Source organism: Copidosoma floridanum, unplaced genomic scaffold (genome assembly GCF_036245765.1).
Source record: "Copidosoma floridanum isolate Cflo_tuat_1 unplaced genomic scaffold, Cflo_Japanese_pri ptg000021l, whole genome shotgun sequence".
Lineage (NCBI taxonomy): Eukaryota > Metazoa > Arthropoda > Insecta > Hymenoptera > Encyrtidae > Copidosoma > Copidosoma floridanum.
This window is the reverse complement of record NW_028321898.1, coordinates 27,057,212-27,079,055: the sequence shown is the minus strand read 5'-3', so window position 1 is coordinate 27,079,055 and position 21,844 is coordinate 27,057,212. Positions and strand designations below refer to the sequence as shown.

General features: G+C 43.6%; 1 protein-coding gene across 2 annotated transcripts in view; it reads right to left on the bottom strand.

Moving 5' to 3' along the window:
• Nucleotides 1–21,844, bottom strand: part of LOC106644885 (uncharacterized) — a 34,766-nt gene that overhangs the window by 6,275 nt on the left and 6,647 nt on the right. For both annotated transcript variants that reach the window (XM_023389172.2, XM_089594096.1), the window contains 14 exons: nucleotides 19,638–19,808; nucleotides 19,143–19,280; nucleotides 18,123–18,212; nucleotides 17,793–17,876; nucleotides 16,843–16,947; nucleotides 13,737–13,850; nucleotides 11,958–12,189; nucleotides 11,033–11,104; nucleotides 10,025–10,190; nucleotides 9,806–9,915; nucleotides 9,054–9,235; nucleotides 7,841–8,054; nucleotides 7,603–7,727; nucleotides 7,057–7,233 (listed from right to left, as the gene is read on the bottom strand). In XM_023389172.2, the coding sequence (XP_023244940.2) occupies nucleotides 7,057–7,233; nucleotides 7,603–7,727; nucleotides 7,841–8,054; nucleotides 9,054–9,235; nucleotides 9,806–9,915; nucleotides 10,025–10,190; nucleotides 11,033–11,104; nucleotides 11,958–12,189; nucleotides 13,737–13,850; nucleotides 16,843–16,947; nucleotides 17,793–17,876; nucleotides 18,123–18,212; nucleotides 19,143–19,280; nucleotides 19,638–19,808 (1,980 nt within the window). The remainder of the gene's footprint in view (nucleotides 1–7,056; nucleotides 7,234–7,602; nucleotides 7,728–7,840; nucleotides 8,055–9,053; nucleotides 9,236–9,805; nucleotides 9,916–10,024; nucleotides 10,191–11,032; nucleotides 11,105–11,957; nucleotides 12,190–13,736; nucleotides 13,851–16,842; nucleotides 16,948–17,792; nucleotides 17,877–18,122; nucleotides 18,213–19,142; nucleotides 19,281–19,637; nucleotides 19,809–21,844) is intronic.

Below are 21,844 nucleotides of genomic sequence, written 5' to 3'. Positions count from 1 at the left end.
TTCGCGATTAACAACCCACTCTGTGTTAAAAGAAATGCTTTGTTAACATTTTTAGTTATTTTATTTTATTTTTTTTTTTTTATTAATCACGCGTACGAAGCCACACACACACATTAATTATAGTTTAGTCGATTGACAACAAAAAGCTTGAAAAACTTGCGTACATACTATGTAAACGTACATGAGACCGCAATTAACGCAAATGATGAATTAATAAATATATACTTTAGTCTGATATAATCCTTCTTTCCCCCCCCCCCCAATGAAATTCCTCGGTACTCATTAGCCGTGCATATAATAACTCACTCGCATGGGTTACGTCTACCATACGGTTAATGTAAAAGCAAAAGGGGGGGGGGAGAAAAGAAGAAGACACGGTGCATATAATAACACGAAATAATCCAACAGCGGCGTCCCTCGGAGGTAAGTATGAGGACGAGCCGAGGAGGAGTACGACGAGAAAAAATAAAAAAAGGTGTTTGTACGTGTGATGGCCATCTGTTCGGCGCTCGTACGCAAGCTCGCCGATCTCGTGATTTACGCATTTGCACGATCTTACGCATAGGAACGAAAGCACGCCGAGTCGCTACCGATGAACAGATTCAACCGCGTCGATTGCATTACGATTATTAAGCTTTCGTACAGTCCACGGACGGTGTATTTTTTTTTTTTTTTTTTTTTTTTTTTTTTTTTTTTTCGTCCTCCTCTTCAGTCTTCACCAAAAAGAAGGAAAACGATGCCTTTTGACGGAAACTACCGCCTTCATTGCTGCGGGAACGAATTAAATTAAAATTTCAACAGCTATGCACATCACAATGGGGGAATCGTAAAAGGATGCCCCCTAGAGTTTTCGATCAACGCCTGGTCTGAATTACTCAATCAGCGCTCGATCGTTATATAGCTGTGTAATAAACCACGCGCTGTAGGTATACATATAGTGTGGTTTTGTTGGGGGAAAAAAGAAAAAAATTAAAAACACCACCATCAGCACCCATCATTTGATTTAATTTCCAAGCTGACGACACTTGGTTGATTACTAGGACGCAGGTATACCATAGGATCGACGAGTTTCCCAATCACGAAGAAGAAGGTAATTATATGTGATGTGCAGTCCTCTCTCATCCGTCTCCTAAAAATCGCGCAACAGCTGTAGACATCGGCTGCAACTCAGAAATTAAAATCACCCGCTACTTGATTTAAAAAAAAAAAATGCACTCTCTACATCAAGGAAGAGAAGCCACTTGTCGCGAGACGAACGGCAATTAGGCAGGGGGGCACAGCCATATAACCGTAAACGGACGCGCAAATTGAAACCCCGTGTATCCCCCCAACGATCCACGCCGGCTGCTCCAATAACTCTGTACTTTGTCCGTCTACGTGTGTATACGTTAGAAAAGTCGGCCGGTTATGCTCGAGGGCTCGCGAGGAAGCGCAAGTCGCGTATATATACTTATTACCTTTCCCCGCGCCCAAACCATTTATGAATACGTATAGTTATTTGCACGCAAATATATAATATATATATCACGATGTACCCATCATTAGACTTGTGGCGGCACGGTCGATCGAGTTGAAATTTTCCGCTTTTCCCTGCGCTCTGATTGGCAATTTTGAGGCGTCGAGTGGAAAACAATTAGAGAGAGAGAAAAAGAAGTTGGATCGGCACGCGTGAAAGTACCTATACACACGCGCGCGCGCGAGTACCAGCCGGAGCTTCGATCGCGCATCCGCAAAGGATCGGCGCACTTATATCCTGATGCTTGCGGTACACGCGTACAAGAAGAAAAAGAAAGAAAAATCTCTTTTTTCATCGCTTATACATCTACTTACTCGTTCATTAGCCATAACTTTACGTGTTATTAACAATCGAGCTTTAAACACCTGGTCCGTACAATATACACATCGGGTACACGTGTACGTACACCTAGAGATAAAAAGAGTTCGAAAGCGGAGAACATACACTGCACGTATACGGAGCGCCGAGGCAGCAGGAAAATAGCCATACAGCGTTGAATTGCACGCTCGCGGCGTTAAGATTGCGATGCGGCTAATGTATACTTGCGCTGCTTAGCTTGGCCGCCTAATGATGACTCGGCACGAGATCAAAACTTCGTTGGGTATAATGTATTATATAGTACCCCCCTGGGGAGCGAGTGCACGGTTATTTTATTCATTTGTACCTGCGTGTAACGTTTCATCTTTCCTTTTTTTTTTTTTTTTTTTTTTTTTTTCTTCTTTTTTTTGCGCGGCTTTAATTGACGACACAACCGATGGATGCACCTTTTTTTGTTTTATTTTTACAAAGTACACACGTGGCAACGCATATCGTTTGTCCATTCTCGTGGACGTGACTTTTTTTTTTTTTTCTTTCTCCGTCCCCAAGGAGCTGGTGTATAAGTATACGCAGGTAAAGGAAATCGGGGACACGTGCGCGCGTTCAGCGCACCATTGTTGTCGATGATAATTGCTCGGCGCGACGCGTATAAATATATAGATACGCGCTACGTATACAATAAATGCGTGTATAACTTATTCCCGCGAGGCTCGTTTTTCGAGGAAGAGGAGCTTTCATTCGTCGCTCGAATCAAGCGGAGGAGAGATATCGAGGGAGAGAGGCGCCCGTTTATATTACCGGAATGGAAAAAGAGTGTCTCGCGCGCATCTATGGCTGGGGTTTTTTTTTTTTTTTTTTTTTTCTTCGCCTTTTTTCTTCGCAGCGATGAGTGGAGCGCGCGCGAGAGAGCCGGATGAAAATCGCTCGGCTTTCCGACCCTGCGAAACGAGGGCACAGCCGGTGTGCGTGCGCCGGGCTCTTTCTCTCGCCGTGGATGCACGTACGGTGTCGTTTTTTTCTTTTCTTTCCTTTTGTCGATTAAAATCGCGAGATGCGCGAGACGGGGGTTCAGGGAACTTTGGGCCGGCACATGTAGCTGGATCCTTGAGCGATTAGCAAAACGTACAATGCTTTTGAAATTACGGTCCTTGCTTTTACTTCGACGAAACGAAAAATTCGAGGCTCGTTTTTTTCCCCCTTTCGACTTCTCGACCGAGAGGGTCTCGAGCCCCTCCCGGTAGGTATACACACGAGTGAAAAAAAAGGGGGGGGTGAGGTACAACAAAAGAACGGAAAAACCCACCTGTCCGCCACCTGTTCGGCATCACCAGCCCAACACTCCGCACAGGCCAAACAAAAAATACCGATCTCCCTTCTTTCCCCTTCGCTCGGTGTGCACCCGAGTCGTCTCGCCGATCGTTGCTATACGATGCAAGGAGGCCCGCGGAGCTGTAGCAAGAACAGAAGAGGAGACACAACGCCGGGACGAACAAAAAAAAAAAAAAATCCCTTTTAGCATGTTGGGGGTTTTTTTTATGCCCGATTACGGTGAAAGTATATACATACCGATAGACGCGTTTTATTGGGACCCTTGAGTTATTTGCGAGATTTGTTTCAAGTGACTTTGTATGCCTTATCAAGAAATGATGAAAATTATGATTCTTTTTTTTACGACTTGCGAGGCCGACGAACCGGTGTGTTTGTATCTATCAGCCGCTTCTGATGAAACCCGACGATTAGACCAACTTGTAATAGTTCAGAGAGTCAGACGAGTGCAACGATCTTTACGAGCACGGTAAGATTTGATGTGGGCCCGTAGATCTGAATTACATGGGCATCTACAATGCTTCTACTCTGCCCCATCAGGTTAATTGTGTTGGTGCACGATAATTATATCCGTGTGCAATTACATCTTATTTTCATACCATCTCAGTACGGAGGGAGGAAGAGAGAGGTAGTATACATAAACTGAACAACAATGAAAGTTTTTGACAAGAAAACCGGCCCACGTCGCGCCTTAAAATTAAGGTGGATTGTTTTTCCGTGCATAAGATAAACTTGGAATGCATTTTTCACTCGTTAATGTCGATCCTAAAACTTGCCAGCGCGGCGCTGCCGCGGCGTTACCATGCAAGGATCCCCCCCTTGTGTATAAATATATATATATATATGTATGGCCACAAACTCGTCTCCGTATACATACATATACGTGCACCACAATACAACCAGCAGCAGCACGTATGAGGCCCCGTGTGTGTTCTCTCTCTCCTCCACTTGTTCTTTTTCTTCTCCGTCTCCTTTTCCCGGGTCTTCCTCCCTTTCGTCCGTATTATTCGTGTATACACGATTTGCCGCGCGTGTAAGCCTTTCGTGAACGTATGGTCGCTCGAGGGACTCTGGCTGATTTTTTTCTTTTTTTTTTTTTTGCCACAGACGTAGAAACAAACAAAAAAAGTTGTAGACCCTACCGTCGCGACTCGATTATTTTTTTCTTCACCATCTGATGAAAAAAAAAAAAAAAAAAAATGATTCTCTGGCTCTTTCCTCTATCGTGGGACACACAACTGTATAGTGTACGGATCAACGAGTTCTTGTCTTTTTTTGTTTATTTTGCATCGCGCGTGACATTGGGCCCGTTTGACGCACTGATGAAAAATCGGTTGAAACCGTCGCGCGTTGTTATACGTATGTACAATTGATGAGCTTTTGACGAAAGCTCTGGATTTTTCGCGAATTCAAAGTCTCGTCGGGTGGAACAAAAAAAAAAAAAAAAAAAAAAAAACCATGTTTGTACCTTCAACAATTCCAGGGTGGAGAGCGCCGATTCCGTCTCGGCTCTTCTGGGCAATGGAAAATGGCACAAAGCCCTGGGTCGTTCAACACAGTTAATCACTATAGTCTTTCGGGACACGAGCGAAAAAAAGCACCTTCTAAGCTCACCCGCGGAGTTGTCCCCTGCACAAACGCAAACTATCGCGCAGCCATAACATCCAACCGAACCGAAACCCGGTCGCTCTGAAACTGCATCGGTTCCCTACGGCCCAAGCTTCATATACATATACATATATATCGGCAACAGTCGCGAAGGAGGAGGAGGAGGAGAGAAGCTCGCCAGAGCAGCAGCGCCTGAGCCTCTCCTGACGAATGGAAGGATGTGGGCACACTAACGGTAAACGTACACATGCCCGACTCTTCTTCTACTCCTCACGTGTGCCCGTGTATAACTATACCGGTGAACACACACGGTATACATGTAACTTTGCTCTCTTTTTCGATCTTTGCCGAGGGTTTCAAGGACAGCCCCCGTAGCGCATCGTCTTCGACGCTCTTCTCTCTCTCTCTCTCTCTTTACACACGTACCTGATGTGCTTCACCCCATAATATACCTTATACACCACCATACACACCTTTTTACACGCCCGGATACATATTTTCCACACTCGGCGCTCTTTTCCCCCCCGATATAAAGGTGTATTATTTCGTTGTATGGTGACTGGACTGGGTTATTCCCGATCTCGGGATGTGTGCTCTTTTTTCTTCTTCTCTCCTCCTCCCCTCCCTTTTTTTTAATTCCAACTCGAAGCGGCGCGACGCGGGATATAAATGAATATAAAAAAGGAGCTGTGAGGCCAAGAGTGGGTGGTGATTCATTGTCCCCTTTGGCCGAATTAGGTCACTACTTTTCGGCCTGATGATTCGCCAAGTTGTGCGTTCGTTTTTTTCGCTATTGCACTTGGGGGCCACGTGACACGCCTTACATTACGCGTGTAGCTGCGCGAGCGACATCAATTTTCATTACCGCTTACGAATACGAAGCGAAAACAATCAACCCCCCGTTGGCCGTTTGACTCCACCCTTGGTCGTAAACTCACGCAGAGCCACATTTTATACGTGTATACATCCGTAGCGCGTATACTTATTTTCGCCCTACCTATGCCTAAAAAACATAAAAAATACCGGACATGTGTGGCAGGATGTGCATCAGGATGTTTCTCCCTTTAAACGCGATTTGCATCTTCCCCCCTTTCCACACGCGTCTACGATTTACCTAATTTTTGTTTTTAATTTTTTTTTCTCTCCCTCGCAACGCGTCTTCGTCCTTTGTATACCCTCGGTGCGTTGGTGCACGACTGTCGAGTTTGTTTTGCCAAGGGAGGCTCTTGCAATCACTACCTCTTTGCTTTCCGCAGCTGCAGTCCGAGCTGAGTTTTTTTTCCGATCGCCGCTACTGCGGTGGTTCTGGTTCGTTGGGCTTGCACGCTGTCAGATTGTTTTTTTTTTTCTTCTTTGCAGAGCCACGAGTATAATGAGACGCAGGGATGGTTTTTTAGATTTATCGAGGGGAAACTCGGGTCAGTTGTTTCATTCTCGAGCGGTGCGATTTTTTACAAAAATACCTTCTAGTTGCGTATGGATTGGGAAACTACCCTTTGTTTCCGTGCAAAATCTTGTTCATACTAGTACAAAGAAAAGTGGACGTGATAGTTTGACAAAATATTCCCAGATGACTCGAGCGAGAGGGATGTGTAAAATAGATATCTCCTGCACAGGATTATCGTGAGAACGACAATGAGTGCATTAGCCCTCATTCATTTCTATGTGAAAGGAGAGAGTTTGTTTCTCATGAGTTCGAGAATTTACATAAATATGCGCTAAATTTCGTCTCGCTCTCCCACCCTTCTTTTTTTCAATTACAATCGAATAATGAGTTGTCGCTCTGCTCTTGTATAATATATATGTATATGCATTTAAATCCATGACATCTACTGGAATTGAATGTTATTTTGCTAAAGCGGTTAATTGGCCAAAGAAAACTCGTGGAAGAAAACAACAGCAACACATTGGAACGGTGTCATTAGTTGGTGCAAGACAAACACGTTATTTCACACGGGGATCGTTCACGTTTCTTTAAAAGGAATGCAAAACTCTATTTTTTTTTTTTTTTTTCCATTTTCTTTCTCGAAGAAATGTTTTAGTATAACTACACGTACGAACAAGTGCAATTGATTTTCAAAAGCACTTTTTCTCATCCAATTGGAGCGAAATAATGACGACTCATCTGTGAGTAGATACAGATATCGTGAGGGTCAGACACAGGCGGTGTTTTTGGAGTAAAAACAATGTTAGTCGGAGGGATAACACACGTGAAAAAAGCACACTGAAGCAAAAACAACGGAAACAAACGTCAGCGGGGTGGGGTGGGGGGCCAAAAGGAAGCGAACCTTGACTTGTCCGTCTCGGGGCGGCGTGATCCGGAACTGTTTGCGCATCTTTTCTGGCTCCCTGTAGCTCTCGAAGAACTTAAACTTATTCGAGATGTCGGACACGTCGACCTGCACCTCCTCGGTCGTGTCGCTACTCCTCACCACGTCGTCCGACACTTGACGACCCATGAATACCTATTGTTTCACTCGGTTTACTTTTCACGCTTCCAACTAATCATATGGTGTAAAAATATTTTGGTACAACGTGCAGCTTCGATTCATACGACTCGCCAAAAAAAGATATTGATCAAACCCATAAGGAGAACCTCCCTCCTTTCGTCAGTCTTATCCCCCCGACACATGGCTTCGCGTACCCACTCAACACTTTAATAAATACACACACGTGGCGTGTCTCAATGTCCAAAGACCCTCCGTCCATGCACGAGCGTGTATTTTTTTTACGGATGACGCGAATCCGCAACCACAAGAGGAGAGGAAAAAAAAAAAAAAAAATAAAATAAAAAATAAAAACCAACAAACGTGCAAGATTCCCGGGGTACTCACGTCACGCGCCCGCCTGGGCGTCTCCGCCCCTGACTTGGGCGTGCTGTTCGGCGTCACGGGCCTGCCCGTCTTCGCGGCCGAGGCGTCCAGCTCCAGAAATAGGGAGCGCGACTTTCGGCTGATTCCTGCGAAATGACGATCGAATTACTCGTTGGGCTTCAACACAAGCCCCGCATTATCCTCGCTCCCGCGCGACAAATCTGACCATCCCCACCAAGGGGGTTGGAATTGTACTCACCAGCCGCGAGTATCTCCTCGTCGGCCTTTTCGGGCTTGTTCTTGGCGTCGAGCTCCTCGTCGCTGGCCGCGATGGGCTCGCCGCGCTCGAAGCGCTCCTTGATCGAGCGCGCGTTCGTCGCGTGCTGGATCTCCTCGGCGGCGTTTATTTTGGTCACCCGCTCGCTGTCGGCCACCGCCTGCTGGTACATCTCCTTCATCTTGCCCTGTTTGCCCTGCAATTTTTTTTTTTTTTTTTTTTTTCTCTCCTTCGATACCGTATTTTACGATTGTCCACCTTTTCTCACAAAGATACAGTGGGTATACTCGTTACGCGTAAGTAACAAATTTACCCGAGAGCACGCGAGGCGCGGATGAAAAAAAAAAGAAAATTAATTGTTACATTCCACTTGCATCACACTCAGCTTTTTTGTGTTTCGGTCAACATAAATCGCCAGCTAATTCCGACAGGGGGATGCGTTAGTGCACCGGTGGAGGAAAAAAAAGAAGCGTTTCCTTACAGCACTTTCTTTACGGTGTGTCTCTGGATTTCTGGGTCAGAGCGTGTGGTTCGCGTTTGGGGACCCGAGAGCTTTTAGACATCTATTTCGGGATCCGCCGGTTATGCGTGCGGGCTTTGCGCGCTGCTGGCCACGTATACACTGTTTCTCGAGGACGCGATTTGTCTATACGTGGCTACATTGCCTTCGTTTTCTTCTATTGTTTTTTTTTTTCATTTCTCCCTCGTCCACCCGAATGGATTTCCACCCCAATGGGCGCCCTTGTCCCATTGTTAAAAAACTAATCGATGTACGATTGAAAAAAAAAAAAAAATACGTATACCGCGCTGTGCCATTTTATTTTCACAATAATCGAAAGCGAAAATAGTGATTGTACGAAAGCACGCGAGAGTAGGTATCCCGATGTAAACACAAATATTTGCCTCGCGCCGGGTGTATTTCCGTCCGGGCGAGAGAGCGTTACCTAACGGCGCGTCGGAAAGCCTCTCAAAGTTTTCTCGAATGCTGGACTATAAATATAAACACCCGTACATACAGAGAGAGAGAGACGCGTGCTCCCTAAGCAAGCTTAACGAGTCCGATTGTAGGCCGCGTCGCAAACATTGTCACGTAAACAAATCGAACGTATCCGATTGTCCATCCGAACGACGTGCTTTGTGAAAAAAAAAAAAAAAAAGAAAAAAAAAAGAAAGTCCGCATCCTCTTCTTGCTTACCATGAACAGTCGCGAGCGTATGCCGGCCATCTCTTCCTTGCGGGCCTCGCGCTGGGACTCGCGCCTTCCCTGCTGGCTCGTCGTCTCCCAGCGGTTCTTCATGTCGCACATCTTCGTGAAGCTCATCGGCCGCTCGCGGCTGCCCCGCTTCGCCTTCACGATCGCCGTCTCCGACTCTGTTTCTGCGGAACAATTTTCATCACTGATTAACACCATGTCATCCGAAATTTCATTGCTACGGAGCCATCACCAGTAGGGTACACACCAGCGCGACTGCCTTAGCTTGCGTTCAAACATAATTGATTAAAAATCACTCGAGACTGCGAGACAACGGTTAAAGAAGAGGAAGAAGCCCGCGAGCATGACAAAGGTGTACTAATTGGAATGGCGGCTGTCGAAAACTCTTTTCGGGAAGTTATGGCGCTCGCTTACACTTACGAGTATAGCGTTATTCGATCCGTCGTGTGCGCGCAGACGGCAACGTGTGCACTTGTACTTATTGACCCCTTTCGGGGAAAGTGAGCGTAACTCGCGAGACAAAAGGAACGGGCATGTACATTGTGCACCCGTGCGTGCGTGTGTGTGTGTGTGTGGGTGTGTTGGGACTGTTTTCGCCGCTTGTTGAGCAATTGATGATCGAAACTGTATGCATTCATGTAGGTATATCGGTGATCCGAAGCGTTTTGGAAGTCGAAAGAACGGGCCGTTGTTTTTTTCGCACGGACAAACATCTTTGGCAAAGAGTCTCTCACCTTCCGTCTCCTCCTCCTCCTCTTCCCCCTCGCTGTCGCTGGACTCCTCGTAGGGGATGCCGTTGAGCTGCTCGTCGGCCACGCCAATGTTCATTCCTTTCGCTTGGAATCTACGGAACGAGTGCCACATTTAGAAAATGCTTGGATTGGAAGAAAATGAGATCAGGGGAGGAGGATGAAAAAAAAAAAAATAGAAAGGCAAGAGGGTAGAAAGCTTACTTGGCTAATTTGCTGAGTATACTGGGCGACCTCTTGACCGCGACCTGCGAGGGGGAGCGCTCGATGTCGTTGGCGCTCGGCTCGTTGGCCTTCTCGAAGACCTGGAAGCGCGACTTTACGTTCAGGGAGGACAGCTCGTCAAGTCCGAGGTCTGGTTTGTCCGACGCTGCAAAGACGATGGAAGAACAAAAAAAAAAAAAAAAACAGTATAGAGTCAGTGAAATCGTTATGCGGTGGGACAGAATTAAAAAAAAAAAAAAAACAACAACAACAATCCTGCCAATGTCGAGGTTATTGTTAAATTCATACGATGTATTTGTACATGTTGCGATTAGAGTAGACAAAAGAAATTCTTTTTTTTTTTTTGGGTTATGAGTTTGTGAGTTTCGTCCAAAATTTGCAGTCAACGTGATGAGTGCTGTTATTTTTAGTTTAAGAGTATGGTTTATATTTTCTTTTTTGTTATTTCATGAGTTTGTGTGATTTTGGTGTTATTTGGCTTTTTTTCTTTTCCATCATCACAAAATTCGATTGAATATGAGATATTGAAGAACATTTTTTAAATCAAAGTGATGCAACTTGCAAATCAAACATGTCTCACTTAAAACAAATTCACATTTTGTTGCACAACGAATTGTTAGTTTATGTTAAAACAAATTATATTCTTTGTAAATACACGTATTAAAACATTTTGATGTCCATCGATTACACATACAGAAAAAAAAACAACAAAAAAAAATCAACGATCGATAAGCTACTTGATCTATTAAAGATTCATTGCTTTGTTAAAAAAAAAATAAAATAAAAAAATAATAAATAATATTCAAGTAGCTTACATGTAGATTATGATAAAAAAGAGAAAACAAAACAAAACGAAATAAAATACAACATAAACGAGCAATAACGAAACAAAAGAAGAAGAAGAAGAAGAAGAAGAAGATGTATAAAAAAAATAAAAACATGTCCAAATAGAGAAAATTCATCTGCAAGCCACTCGAGGATTTTTACCTCTGACCACGTCGGGTGGCAGCTCTTTTGGCTGGTTCTCGCGTATGATCATTTCTGGCTTGCGGGGCCGCACTACAAACGGATATTTATTTATTTATTCACTAAATAAATTTTTTTTTCTTGTTCTTTGCAATTAGCGAGAGAAAAAAGTTATTAGTTTTAATTTTCATAGGTTTTTTTTTGTTTGTTCCATAATATCCTTGAGTAAATAAATGTGTGTGGATGAGTGTCAATGCGTGTTTGCACAACCGAAAACACAATCAAACGTGTACACATATTATACATCAAACGTTTGACCAAAAACTCCGAAGCTCTTTGAAGAGCGTACGAATCGATAAAAACACACTTACGAAAATAAAACCTGGCCTATACAATAATAATAATGACATACTTTCAATGTCACGGACTCGTGTGTGTATGTTTATATGTATATATTCGCGTGTGCGTGTATAGATACAATGATATCGTCATGTGTTGAAAATTTCGTTTTTCTTCAAAATCTTCAGGAAGCACGTATGTGTAAGCTTCGCTCCAATAAAATGTTGAGTCATCGCGATTAGAGTGACGAAGAAATCGACTAGCACCGCTCAAGTATCGACCGAATCATCCACTTCCTTACAAAAAAAAAAAAAAAAAGAAAAAAAGGAAAAGGAAAAAAATGCTCTGCCAGTTAGTGATGAGTGTATATACAATAACGATCGAAAGACCATGTATATTATATTGTCCAAGTCACGTATCGATCTAATAGCCCTGTAGGATAATTCCAAAATAAAGTAAATGAAACAGAAAGTAGGTCACGAGAGAAAAAAAAAAAAAAAAAAAAAAAAAGAGAGACCTGTATAAATGTATGTACCGCGTGTTCACACGCACATATATACGAGAGGAAAAGTGTACATCGAGGGAGAAAAATCGATGCCTCGCTTACTTGTCTGATCGGTCTCCTCGACGGGCTTGGGCTGGAAGAGCTCCCTGAAGTGGGGCTTGCAGTAGAGGGTGGCCTCGTGGCTCTCGTAATTGTCGACGCTTAGCTGCTTGCTGCACTGCACGCACCGGAAGCAGTTCTTGTGCCAGACCAAGCCCTCGGCCTTCGTCTGCTCCATTTGGAAGACGACCTTGCCGCAGCTGCGACAATTTGGGTTCACCTCGCCGTTCGATACCTACGCACGTGATTGACAATTTTTTTTTTCTCTCTCTCTCTTTCTTTCTTTCTTTTCTTTCGTGCCGATATCAATTTTGATCGAGGGAATTTATATTTTTCAGACACGGTCGAGCTCGAAAGCGTGGCTTGGCAAACTTTCCGGGCGACTTTCGAATTTTTATCTCTTCCTCTCTCTCCAGAATCGGTTCAGTGCGGTCATCTTGTTGCCAATTTTTTTTTGTCTTTTTCAAGGAAATTCCAATCGATTGGGGAAGTTGGGACCAAAAGTTCTCCTGTTACGTTTCCCAATCGAGTCGGTGGGGCACGTGAAATTTAATCGCCCGTGGAGAGAACGGGAAATGAAGAAATAACGCAGCTCATTAGAGGGGAAAGGGTTCGGGAAGGCTTTGGGATTATACATTTATTGAACGGAGAGAGAGAGAGAGAGAGCTATGCACGAGCCAAAGGGAAAAACCAGTTTTCAACGGTACACATCGACGAGTGCGAGGATGTGAATTTGTTTTCGCGACGAGGATGCAACGGTACGTCGAACGATGCCCGATAAATCGACGAGTGTGCGCGCTATTTTATTTTTTATTTTTATTTTTTATAAAATAGTTTTTATCAGGCGACAACGGAGTCGTGCCCCCTTTGATGCGAGGGTATTGAGAATTAATTGGCTGTGTCGTATGATTATTAACTGATGTGTTTCCGCAACGATGTATAAGTACAGCTCCGAGATAAGCGTTCCGATCGGCCCCTGATGAAAAAAATCGAGGTGACTGGAGGCGATGTAGTCGTTGCTCGATTTTTCGGCAGTGGTTACATCTGACAGATGATTATCGATACCGTCTCTATTGACATAGGTTTTAGTGGCAGGTATTATTAAACGCTCGTTTCATCTCACGACTAAGTTTATATTTTTCCCAAAAAGGAGAAAACGGTGAGTAAATATCCCTCGTTTGGTTAAAATATCTCTGCAACAATAGTATAGGTAGCCATTCCCGTTGGCACGCCGAAAAAAAAGGCTAAAAAATATATATATTTACCGATACACTTCTAACGCCGACTCACCGCATGCATATAATATACGTAAACGCCAATTTCCGGGTCAAGCTTTTTACCCGATACACACGACAAAGGCACATCGTTTGTATTACGTGGTACAGCCGGTGCTTTTAACGGGCTTCCGTGTACTTGCTCTCTCTCTCTCTTTCTGCCGTCGTCGTCACCGCCACACTATAGTATACCCACATAACATACTTTTTCCCAAGGTAAAAATGCGTTTCCGTCGGTCTTGGTGAAAAAAGGCAAAATAACGATCGCTTCGGAGCTTAAAAGGCTGTGGTAATAAATCAACGTTTACGAACTTTCGGACTGTACGTCGTCACCGTCGCTAATTCCGCAGTCCATGTAAGAATCGGCAATTTGTAAACAAACGCTCCTCGCGCGTGCCGATTTCCTGTTTGTATGCGTTTTATTCACGATTACATATATATAAGTACGTACTGTACGAAAACGGCGGGCACTTGTTATGGAGAAATTGGAATAGATTTTTATGGCAACACTTACGGCATTGAGCTGCTGGTGCACCTTGCCGGCGTCGACGGAGCGCACGTGGAGCACGGCCGCCGAGGCTGACTTCTTGGCGAGGGCGTCGAATTTGTTGAAGCTCGTTTTCTGCAAACGAAACGTCGCAAGCGTTAGAATCGCTCGCCCCTTTCCTTGCCCATGTGAGTGCCGTTTTTTGCGACGACAGAGTGCCTTTTTTTACCTCTACATGTGGGGATCGATCTTTTATGCTTTGTTTTCAAGTGCCGATTCCCATTGCAACGACGCGTAAGAGCAAAGTGTCTTTACCCAAAATCGTGACGTCTAATCTCAAGGTTATGCATCCCTTTTGGCCCTGTGCTATATGTATATCGGTATTTACAGATGTTTTTTTATTTTTTTTTATTGTACAGTTAACCGCGGGTAGGTGCGCTTTCGGCAAATTGTCCGTCCAATCAACCGGGACATGATGCGTGTGTACGAGCTGACAATCAATTCCATTGGTGCGGTTTATGAAGGCAAAAAGATCGATCTCCTTCGTTTCGTTGAATCACTTGGAACAATCAATATTGTCAAGTATAGGTGTTTGTTCAAAAAAAAAAAAAAAAAAAAAAAAAAACACGTCACTCTGTCGACATTGTGCGCACCCAACAAAACACTCGACTCTTTATTGCGGAGGCCGCGGACTGCAAGCTGCTCCATATGGTTGCAAAATCAAGCCCACTTGCCCCTGTGAAACCATTTACCTTCTCGTTGAAATGTCGTTCGAAGCTTACCGTAGAGTCAATTTTGCAACCATACTCTTGCAGCAAAAGCCAGTCAGGTGGTCGCATCAACGCGTCGAGCCTGCCACAACCGATTAGCCACTCGGGTGGGACACAAACTCGTTGAAAAACAGTACAAGGTGTACACCAAAATCGTAATACCATTACCAATAACCCAATTAGCCATCTACTGCTCGTATACGCTACGTAACTGTAACGTGCAATGTATAACCTATACATATAAAACACCACCACACGTGCACGTAATGCTGCATTACACTCCTTGACACATAACTTACTGCCCACAAAAGCTGCAAGCTTTTATCTACACACATATATACAATAACGCAGAGAGACACAAAGAGATGAGCTACAAGCATATAACAGGTTCATCAGCGGGAAAAAAAACAGCAGCATAAATAAAAAAAAAAAAAAAAAATCAAGGGAAGGAGTAAGCATCACCAGTGATCGTTGTATCGTAAATCAAGCGCTGTGTGTGTACGTGTACCGTAAATGTCAGTGTGTTGTCAGGGTGAGGTAGAAATCGTAAAGAGTATATGATACAAGTGTGGGGGAGCGAGCGCGAAAGCAAATGGTTCAGAAGAAAGGAGAGAAAGGGTCTGTGGAAAAGTCACTTCATTTGGGTATTATTCAAGAGTTGGATGCGTTGTTCATGTGGGATTTTTTTTTTTTTTCATCTCGAGACTCGGTTGGTACTTATGTGTATACAACAAAAAGGCGGCGAAATGGACAAAACGAAGGACACCTGTATGATGTATCATTCGTATAGAATAAAGGTACAAACAATCAATTCACATTTGAGTTAAGTAAGAATAATTAATTATACAGGTGAATCGAATCGTTCAATGAAATAAAATTCACTCGCGTACGTAAAAACATGAAAAAGAGAAAAAAAACTCGAAAAAGGAGCAAAAATCAAAGATGTATTGTACGTACCAAGGACAAAGACATCACACGCACGTAGGTACTATTTACAACAACAAAAAACAAAAGGCTCGATATAAGGAGGAGGAGGAGGAGGAGGCATGGGGGCATAGTCGGACACCTTACCTGAAAAATCGAGCCCGGGGGCTTGCAGATGGGCCCGCCGATGCCGAGACGCCTGCGCCTGTCATCGGCCTCGCAATCCTCCCCGTTCGCCAGATTAACGTACGACGCCCTCTGCACAACCACACGTGTCATCTCTCGTTGGTTTTTTTTTTTTTTTTTTTTTTTTTTTTTTTTTTTTTTTCCCCAGTCATTGCACTCTTATTTGTCCATTCGATCCTCTCCCACCTCCCTCTAATATCCTTATTTTTTCATAAAACCTCCCCGATAGGGTCCATCCACACGAAGGAGCGCGTGTTTCGGAAAAGGATCCGGGGTTAGAGTAATTCACACGGTGCTCCGTTGCAAGGTAAGTATACATGTACGCACGACTCAGCTTGTGCAGGAAAAGATGTACGGAAAACGGGCCTACAGGTATACACATGTATTGTATATATGGTGTGCTGTGTAAGCGTGTATATATAATGTGCGCGCGTAAATCGCGGAAAAACACGAGCCTACAGGGTGTAACCCGAGACGCGGTGCAACCGGGGGGGGGAAGGGGGGATGTTTGGCCTTTTCCTCCAGGGGGAGGGGCGTGGACAAAGTTCGCGCTTTCTAATCTACGGTATCACCGCGGCTCGTTCCTTTGTGCGAGCCAAAAAGCTGTTGGTTTTTTTTTTTATTTGATTTGGTGTACAGCCAGGCCTCTGTTCGTGGACGAGATTTTATTCGGACCGAATTTTTGCGTTTGCATAACGGAGGAAGCCAAACTTACGCGGTAGCAAAGCTCGAAGAGAAAGTGCATGTCTTGCCCACCTGTAGAAAATTCGCCGGTGCCGTCGCGAGCCGTATTATTATCATCGTTGCGTTGTTGCTCTATTGCGAAAGAGAGTCCTCTTTTACTACTGTTGCTGCTTCGTTTTTGCAAAGGGTATATGCACGACTTGGCGCGCGACACGATTCCGCTGCTGCCCAATTTTCGTTCTTGTAGTATATGCACTGTTGTCGTAATTTCGGCGAATGCTGCTAAATTTTTCTTTTTATTTTTATTATTATTTTTTTTTTTTTATTCAAATGAACGTCGAAATGGTCACGGTTTTATCGAAGGGAAAAAAAGAACCGGTTCGAGTGGTGTGTCTGTCTTTTTTTTTGTTCCGATCCAGTTTTTTACGAGGATGCTTGCTTTTCGTTTCATTTTTCACGCATGCGGGGCGATGGTAAAATAAAAAAAAGAGGAAGATAACAGTAATCGAGTGCCAGATGAGGTGCAGAAGAGGAGACGCAGATATACTATATCATATACTTACGAGAGCCTTGACGTTTACGGTGGCGAAAACGATGTCGCGAGTGGTCAAGTACTTGCTGGGCTCCTGCCGCTCGAACAAGCTCAAGTCGCCCGTCGATTTGGCCCTCTTTTTTTTGTTTGTTTGTTTGTTTGTTATTTTTATTTATGTTTTTTATTGTTTCGATGTCGTGATGGTTTTTAGTATTTTTGTTGTTGTTTTGAAGGAGTTGGTCGGTTGTTTGGATCCAAGTCACGGAGGCGTCCGCAGATCGTGGTGATGGTAGTAATTGTAAACGGGGATGATGTTAGTATTGTTAAATCGGAAATCATTCGTTACATCTACGTATTATGGTATTATTAGGTATATAGAAACGCTTGGTTGCAGTCGTTGTTTTGAAAAATAGATATCGAGTAAGAGAATAAGTTAATACAACAACGAGGCTCCTTCGGTCACGTACACGGTACTTGTGTGTTACTCTGACGCAAGCGCATTCAATTGTTTTAGCCTAATCGTTATATTTGCATCGTACAATATAATATATATATATATATGCTTGTACTGCATCATGGTATACATATACAATATATTATGGAGGCAAGTACACTTACATTATTATATCGCACGATATACTGTTATACACCAGCTTGCGAATCAATTAACTGCATCTACTGTACTTTTATGTTATTGTTATGTAGTATGTATACATCATGATTGTTGCCAATTAACTGTTTTAAATCGTTACGCGTTAGTTTTAAGTTAGTTATCATTATTTGCTGCTTGTCCATCTCTATATAATTAATGTATGGAACTACGGTAATGTTCATTTTGATCCCCGTCCGTGAAAAAACAAAACGATTGTGATTTGGATCGATAGGAGTACGCGATCGGATCAAAATGAAAATTACAATCCCCGAGTTACAAAGACAGATTAGAGAGAAGAAAAATGTTGGAGCGAGATTAGAATGACTGACCTCTTGGAATTTGTTGTTTTCCGCGACGCCGAGCGCCGGCCGGTCGGTGTCGCTCATGTTCGAGACGTCTCCAAAGCTACGGCACTGTTGTTAGTCACGCGCAAGTCAGACACAAGAAACACAAAAGGTATAAGTGCAATGCCTTTTGCCAGAGGCAATGTTAACATTAATTATCAATTGACCAGCCATCGAGAGAATTTCTAGCTACTCAATTTTAAGAAAGTTATACGTATCGAAAGGTTATTGGGTTAACATAGATTATTACGTATAGGGTACATACGCGGGAAAGTATATAGGTATGATTGGGTGTAAAAATTACGATTGTCTTACCAATTGTTTGATGGAAACGCCCGTGGCGATGATTTCTTTGTTCGACTTCTCTGGCTCTACGCGGTTCGTCTCCGACACATACGTTTCCGTCTATGCACATGCAAAGATGTTATGAAACACACAAAACACGTAGTGTTAATCGACACCAAAAAAGAAAACAACACATGCTGATTGATATTAATACTCTTGAAACTGATAAAAAAAAACAAAAAAACAAAGTAACAATTGCAACACCCATGCTTTTTTTTTTCTCTTTCATTTGTGCGAAATAATTCTCGAATTCAACGCGTGCGAAATCCACGTCCTTTTTTCCTCCCTTTTCGAGTCGTTGCACGGCACCCACGCGTACACACACACAAATACGTGTATTCACGCCTCTCGAATTTTTTCTCGCTTCGGTGTAAAAATAGAATCGCGCTCGCATCCCGGAATGCACTCTCGAGCTCTCGCGAGCTAATTTCATCGCGAGAATGGAGTCAATGCACTTTGGGAGGAGGAGGAGGGAAAAAATTAAAAGACACTTAGCTGCGAGAGCGCGCGGTTGACATAACCGTTTCCAAAAATACACGCGCATTCCAATTCGCAGAAAATACCCCGATCGGTATGATTGCGGCACGCGCGACTTGGTTAGAAAATAAAATCAAAGGCGCATCCGTACCACTGACTCCTCACAGCAATGCCAATGGCAACATGACAATGGGGTGGGGTTTTTGCTGGTTAATGATGATCACAATGAACAATGAGAGCGATTAATTTTTGGACGTATGGGTATACATATACATATATATACAACTAACCCAAAAGCAGCCGATACACTGTATGGTATGCCGATGGAAAAAAATATAAGTATTTTCCACGTCTATAAACGATTATTGGACATACTCGTTAATTGTGCCAATGAAAAATATAGCGTATTTTTTTTCCACCTGTATGCATATGTATCGTTGTATCGTGTATACGACAAAAAAAAATATAAGAAAAGGGTGGGGGATGATAGATGGAAGCGAAGCGAGGACTTACCAGTGACTTGACGTTGATGTTCGACAGATCGTCTTCGCCGGAGATTTCGATCATCTCCGCGGACGGCTGCCGCGACGATGCCGTTCTCATGCTCTCCGACGACGACTTGCTCGAGTCTTTCGACTTTATTTTCTTCTTCTGATGCGCACACACATTGTATGTTATAGCGGACACTTTTTTTTTTTTTTTTTTTTTTTTTTTCAATATTACTGTTACCAGCTAAAGCTCCCGAGCATATGTTATATATATCGTTGCTGCGATGTGAAACATTGATTGAACAGAGAATTGCGATGAAAAGCTCAAGCAGATGCAACATCTACGTACATTTACACCGCGCATTCGTTCTCATGGTGCTCTTTGCTTTCTTTTTCTTTTTCTCCCTCCCTTTAACGAAACTCGAGATCGCCGTAATGGTTTTTCATTAAAAATTCCCTTATGACCTGTTCACGCGTATATTTTTTATGTTAAAATAACATGAAATAAAATAAAACTCACCACGGAGATGTTCTCCTTCTCGAGCTCGCTCTTCTTGCTTTTCTTAGTTTTCTTGGTTTTCGTGTGATTTGGCGAGGCATCGCTGGCCGCGCTACCCTCGATCTTCTTCTTCTTTTTCGTGGCTGTGCTCACCACCGAACTCGTCGTTATCACCTCCTCTCGGCTCTCGCTCTGTTGGGGGAAACAAAAAAAAACAATTTTTTCTTTGTCAATCACGGGGCTCTTTCAATTACCCCCCCATTGTTGGTGTTTAATGGTGCGAATCACCGTTCAACCCCCAAAACGTTAATGGCGCGTGGGGTTGCACCCCACCCCTCGGACCCGTAGGTCTCGGAAGTCCGTGCTTTTGAAGGTCGAATAACGTTTATGATTGATGATTTATATAGTTTGCTACATACTCTCGTGATTAATGTACTTGTGATCAATGTTTTTTTTTTTTTTTTTTTTTTTTTATATAGATCAAATAAATCGTATGATAAAAAAAAAAAAAAAAAAAAAACAATGAATATTAATGAAACTCCTTCATATTCATCGACGCTCTATCTGTAAAATCTACAACTCGGTCGGGAGTCTCTTGGCAGATATAAATCAGATGACAAAAAGAAAAAGAAAAATACGTAACAAGTGTCCTGCTTCTTAAGCTGAAAATTTATCGATATTTCCGCCACACGCGCCGACCATCGGTAATAAAAATCAATAAAACCAAATGTGTCGGAACGATTGAAAAAAAAACAAAAAAAAAAAAAAAAAAAAAAACACGGAAGAAACAACTAGTCCGAGATAGAACCGACACCGCCTCCCCATTAAAATTCCTCTCCGCTGCCGCTCGCGTAGACTCTACAATATTTACCGTAACAATACACACACATACACACACACACACGTACACTCGGCGATCGAATCGAAGAAGCCGCGGCATGAAAAATCCAAACCTCCGGGTGATATACCCTCCCCCTCTCATTGTTGCAAATACACACACCCCCCACGCCGCTGTTCCCTGCTATTATCCGACCACCATCGCGTACATGCTTTGGCTATCAATTCCGCGTCCAAGTGGCTCCTTTCATCCAGTAGGTAAGAGTACCCGTACGTATTGCGTGTGCACGATACAAAGGCACTTGTATATATGCACGCTGTTATGGGATTGCCGTTTTGCTTTTATTTTATTTTTTTTTTTGTTTTGTCGGATACTAGATGAAAGGAAGACGCTGACGTCCGCGTACGTATTACGTGCACGCGGGGTTTACGCAAACGTTGTTCCGGCTCTCGCGTTTTTGATGGATGCTTGGAAGGTAAGTATACACAGCCGGACGTTTGTTCGTCTCGCGGGTGCACGAGATCGGAAAGATATGCATACGCATGTATACACGTAAAATCGAGAGAAAACAAAATGCCCCGTATTAATTGAGGGCTCGTCGGACTATTCCAACCAGCAACAGCGCGATGGGGGCCCACTCAACGTTTCGCCCGTAAGCCCATTACAATTGTTTGCAAAGAAGAGGATGAAAAAAAAAAAAAAAAAAAAAAAAAAAAAAGAACAGTAGTCCCTCAAGTGCCTTCGATCAAAGTGACACTCTCGTCGCTCCGTGGAGGGGGCTCGGCTCGAGAGTAGGCGACTAGACTCCCCGCGATTTTTCCACCAGAGAGCCTCTTTTCCCCGCACGCGAGCGCGCACTTGACCCCGATGATGAGATGATATTGCGTGGGTGTGCACGTGCACGCGGAGGAGACCCCGGAATTGCGCAAGTTTCGTATGGTTTTTAGAGCGCGTTTGTGTGTATATTGGATCTCCTCCTCTCTCTCTCTCTCTCATTTATCGCATTTGTTGGACGATCGAATACGGACGCGTGAGAAATTTCGATGGACGGAATCTTCGAGTATAGATGAAAGGATGGGAAGGAGGAGGAACCAGTGCAGCTGGAAGTGGAGGGCCGCGTAATTGACGAAACCCCCCGTTACCTGATAATGTACGAGGCCCCCCAATGAAGCTGTACGTATGTATCGAGCCCGCGTTATTCAACACGGGGATACACACAAACGCGTACCTACATATAGCTTACGACATAATGCTGCAGGTGCGCGTATAGCGGTGGTGTATAGGTATGCATACTATAATGTATATAATCTCGGGGAGTGCAGCGTGAAAGACTCGAAACGAAATCTTTGGAAAGCCACGAAAGTCCTCTTAATCAACACCAGAAGAAGAA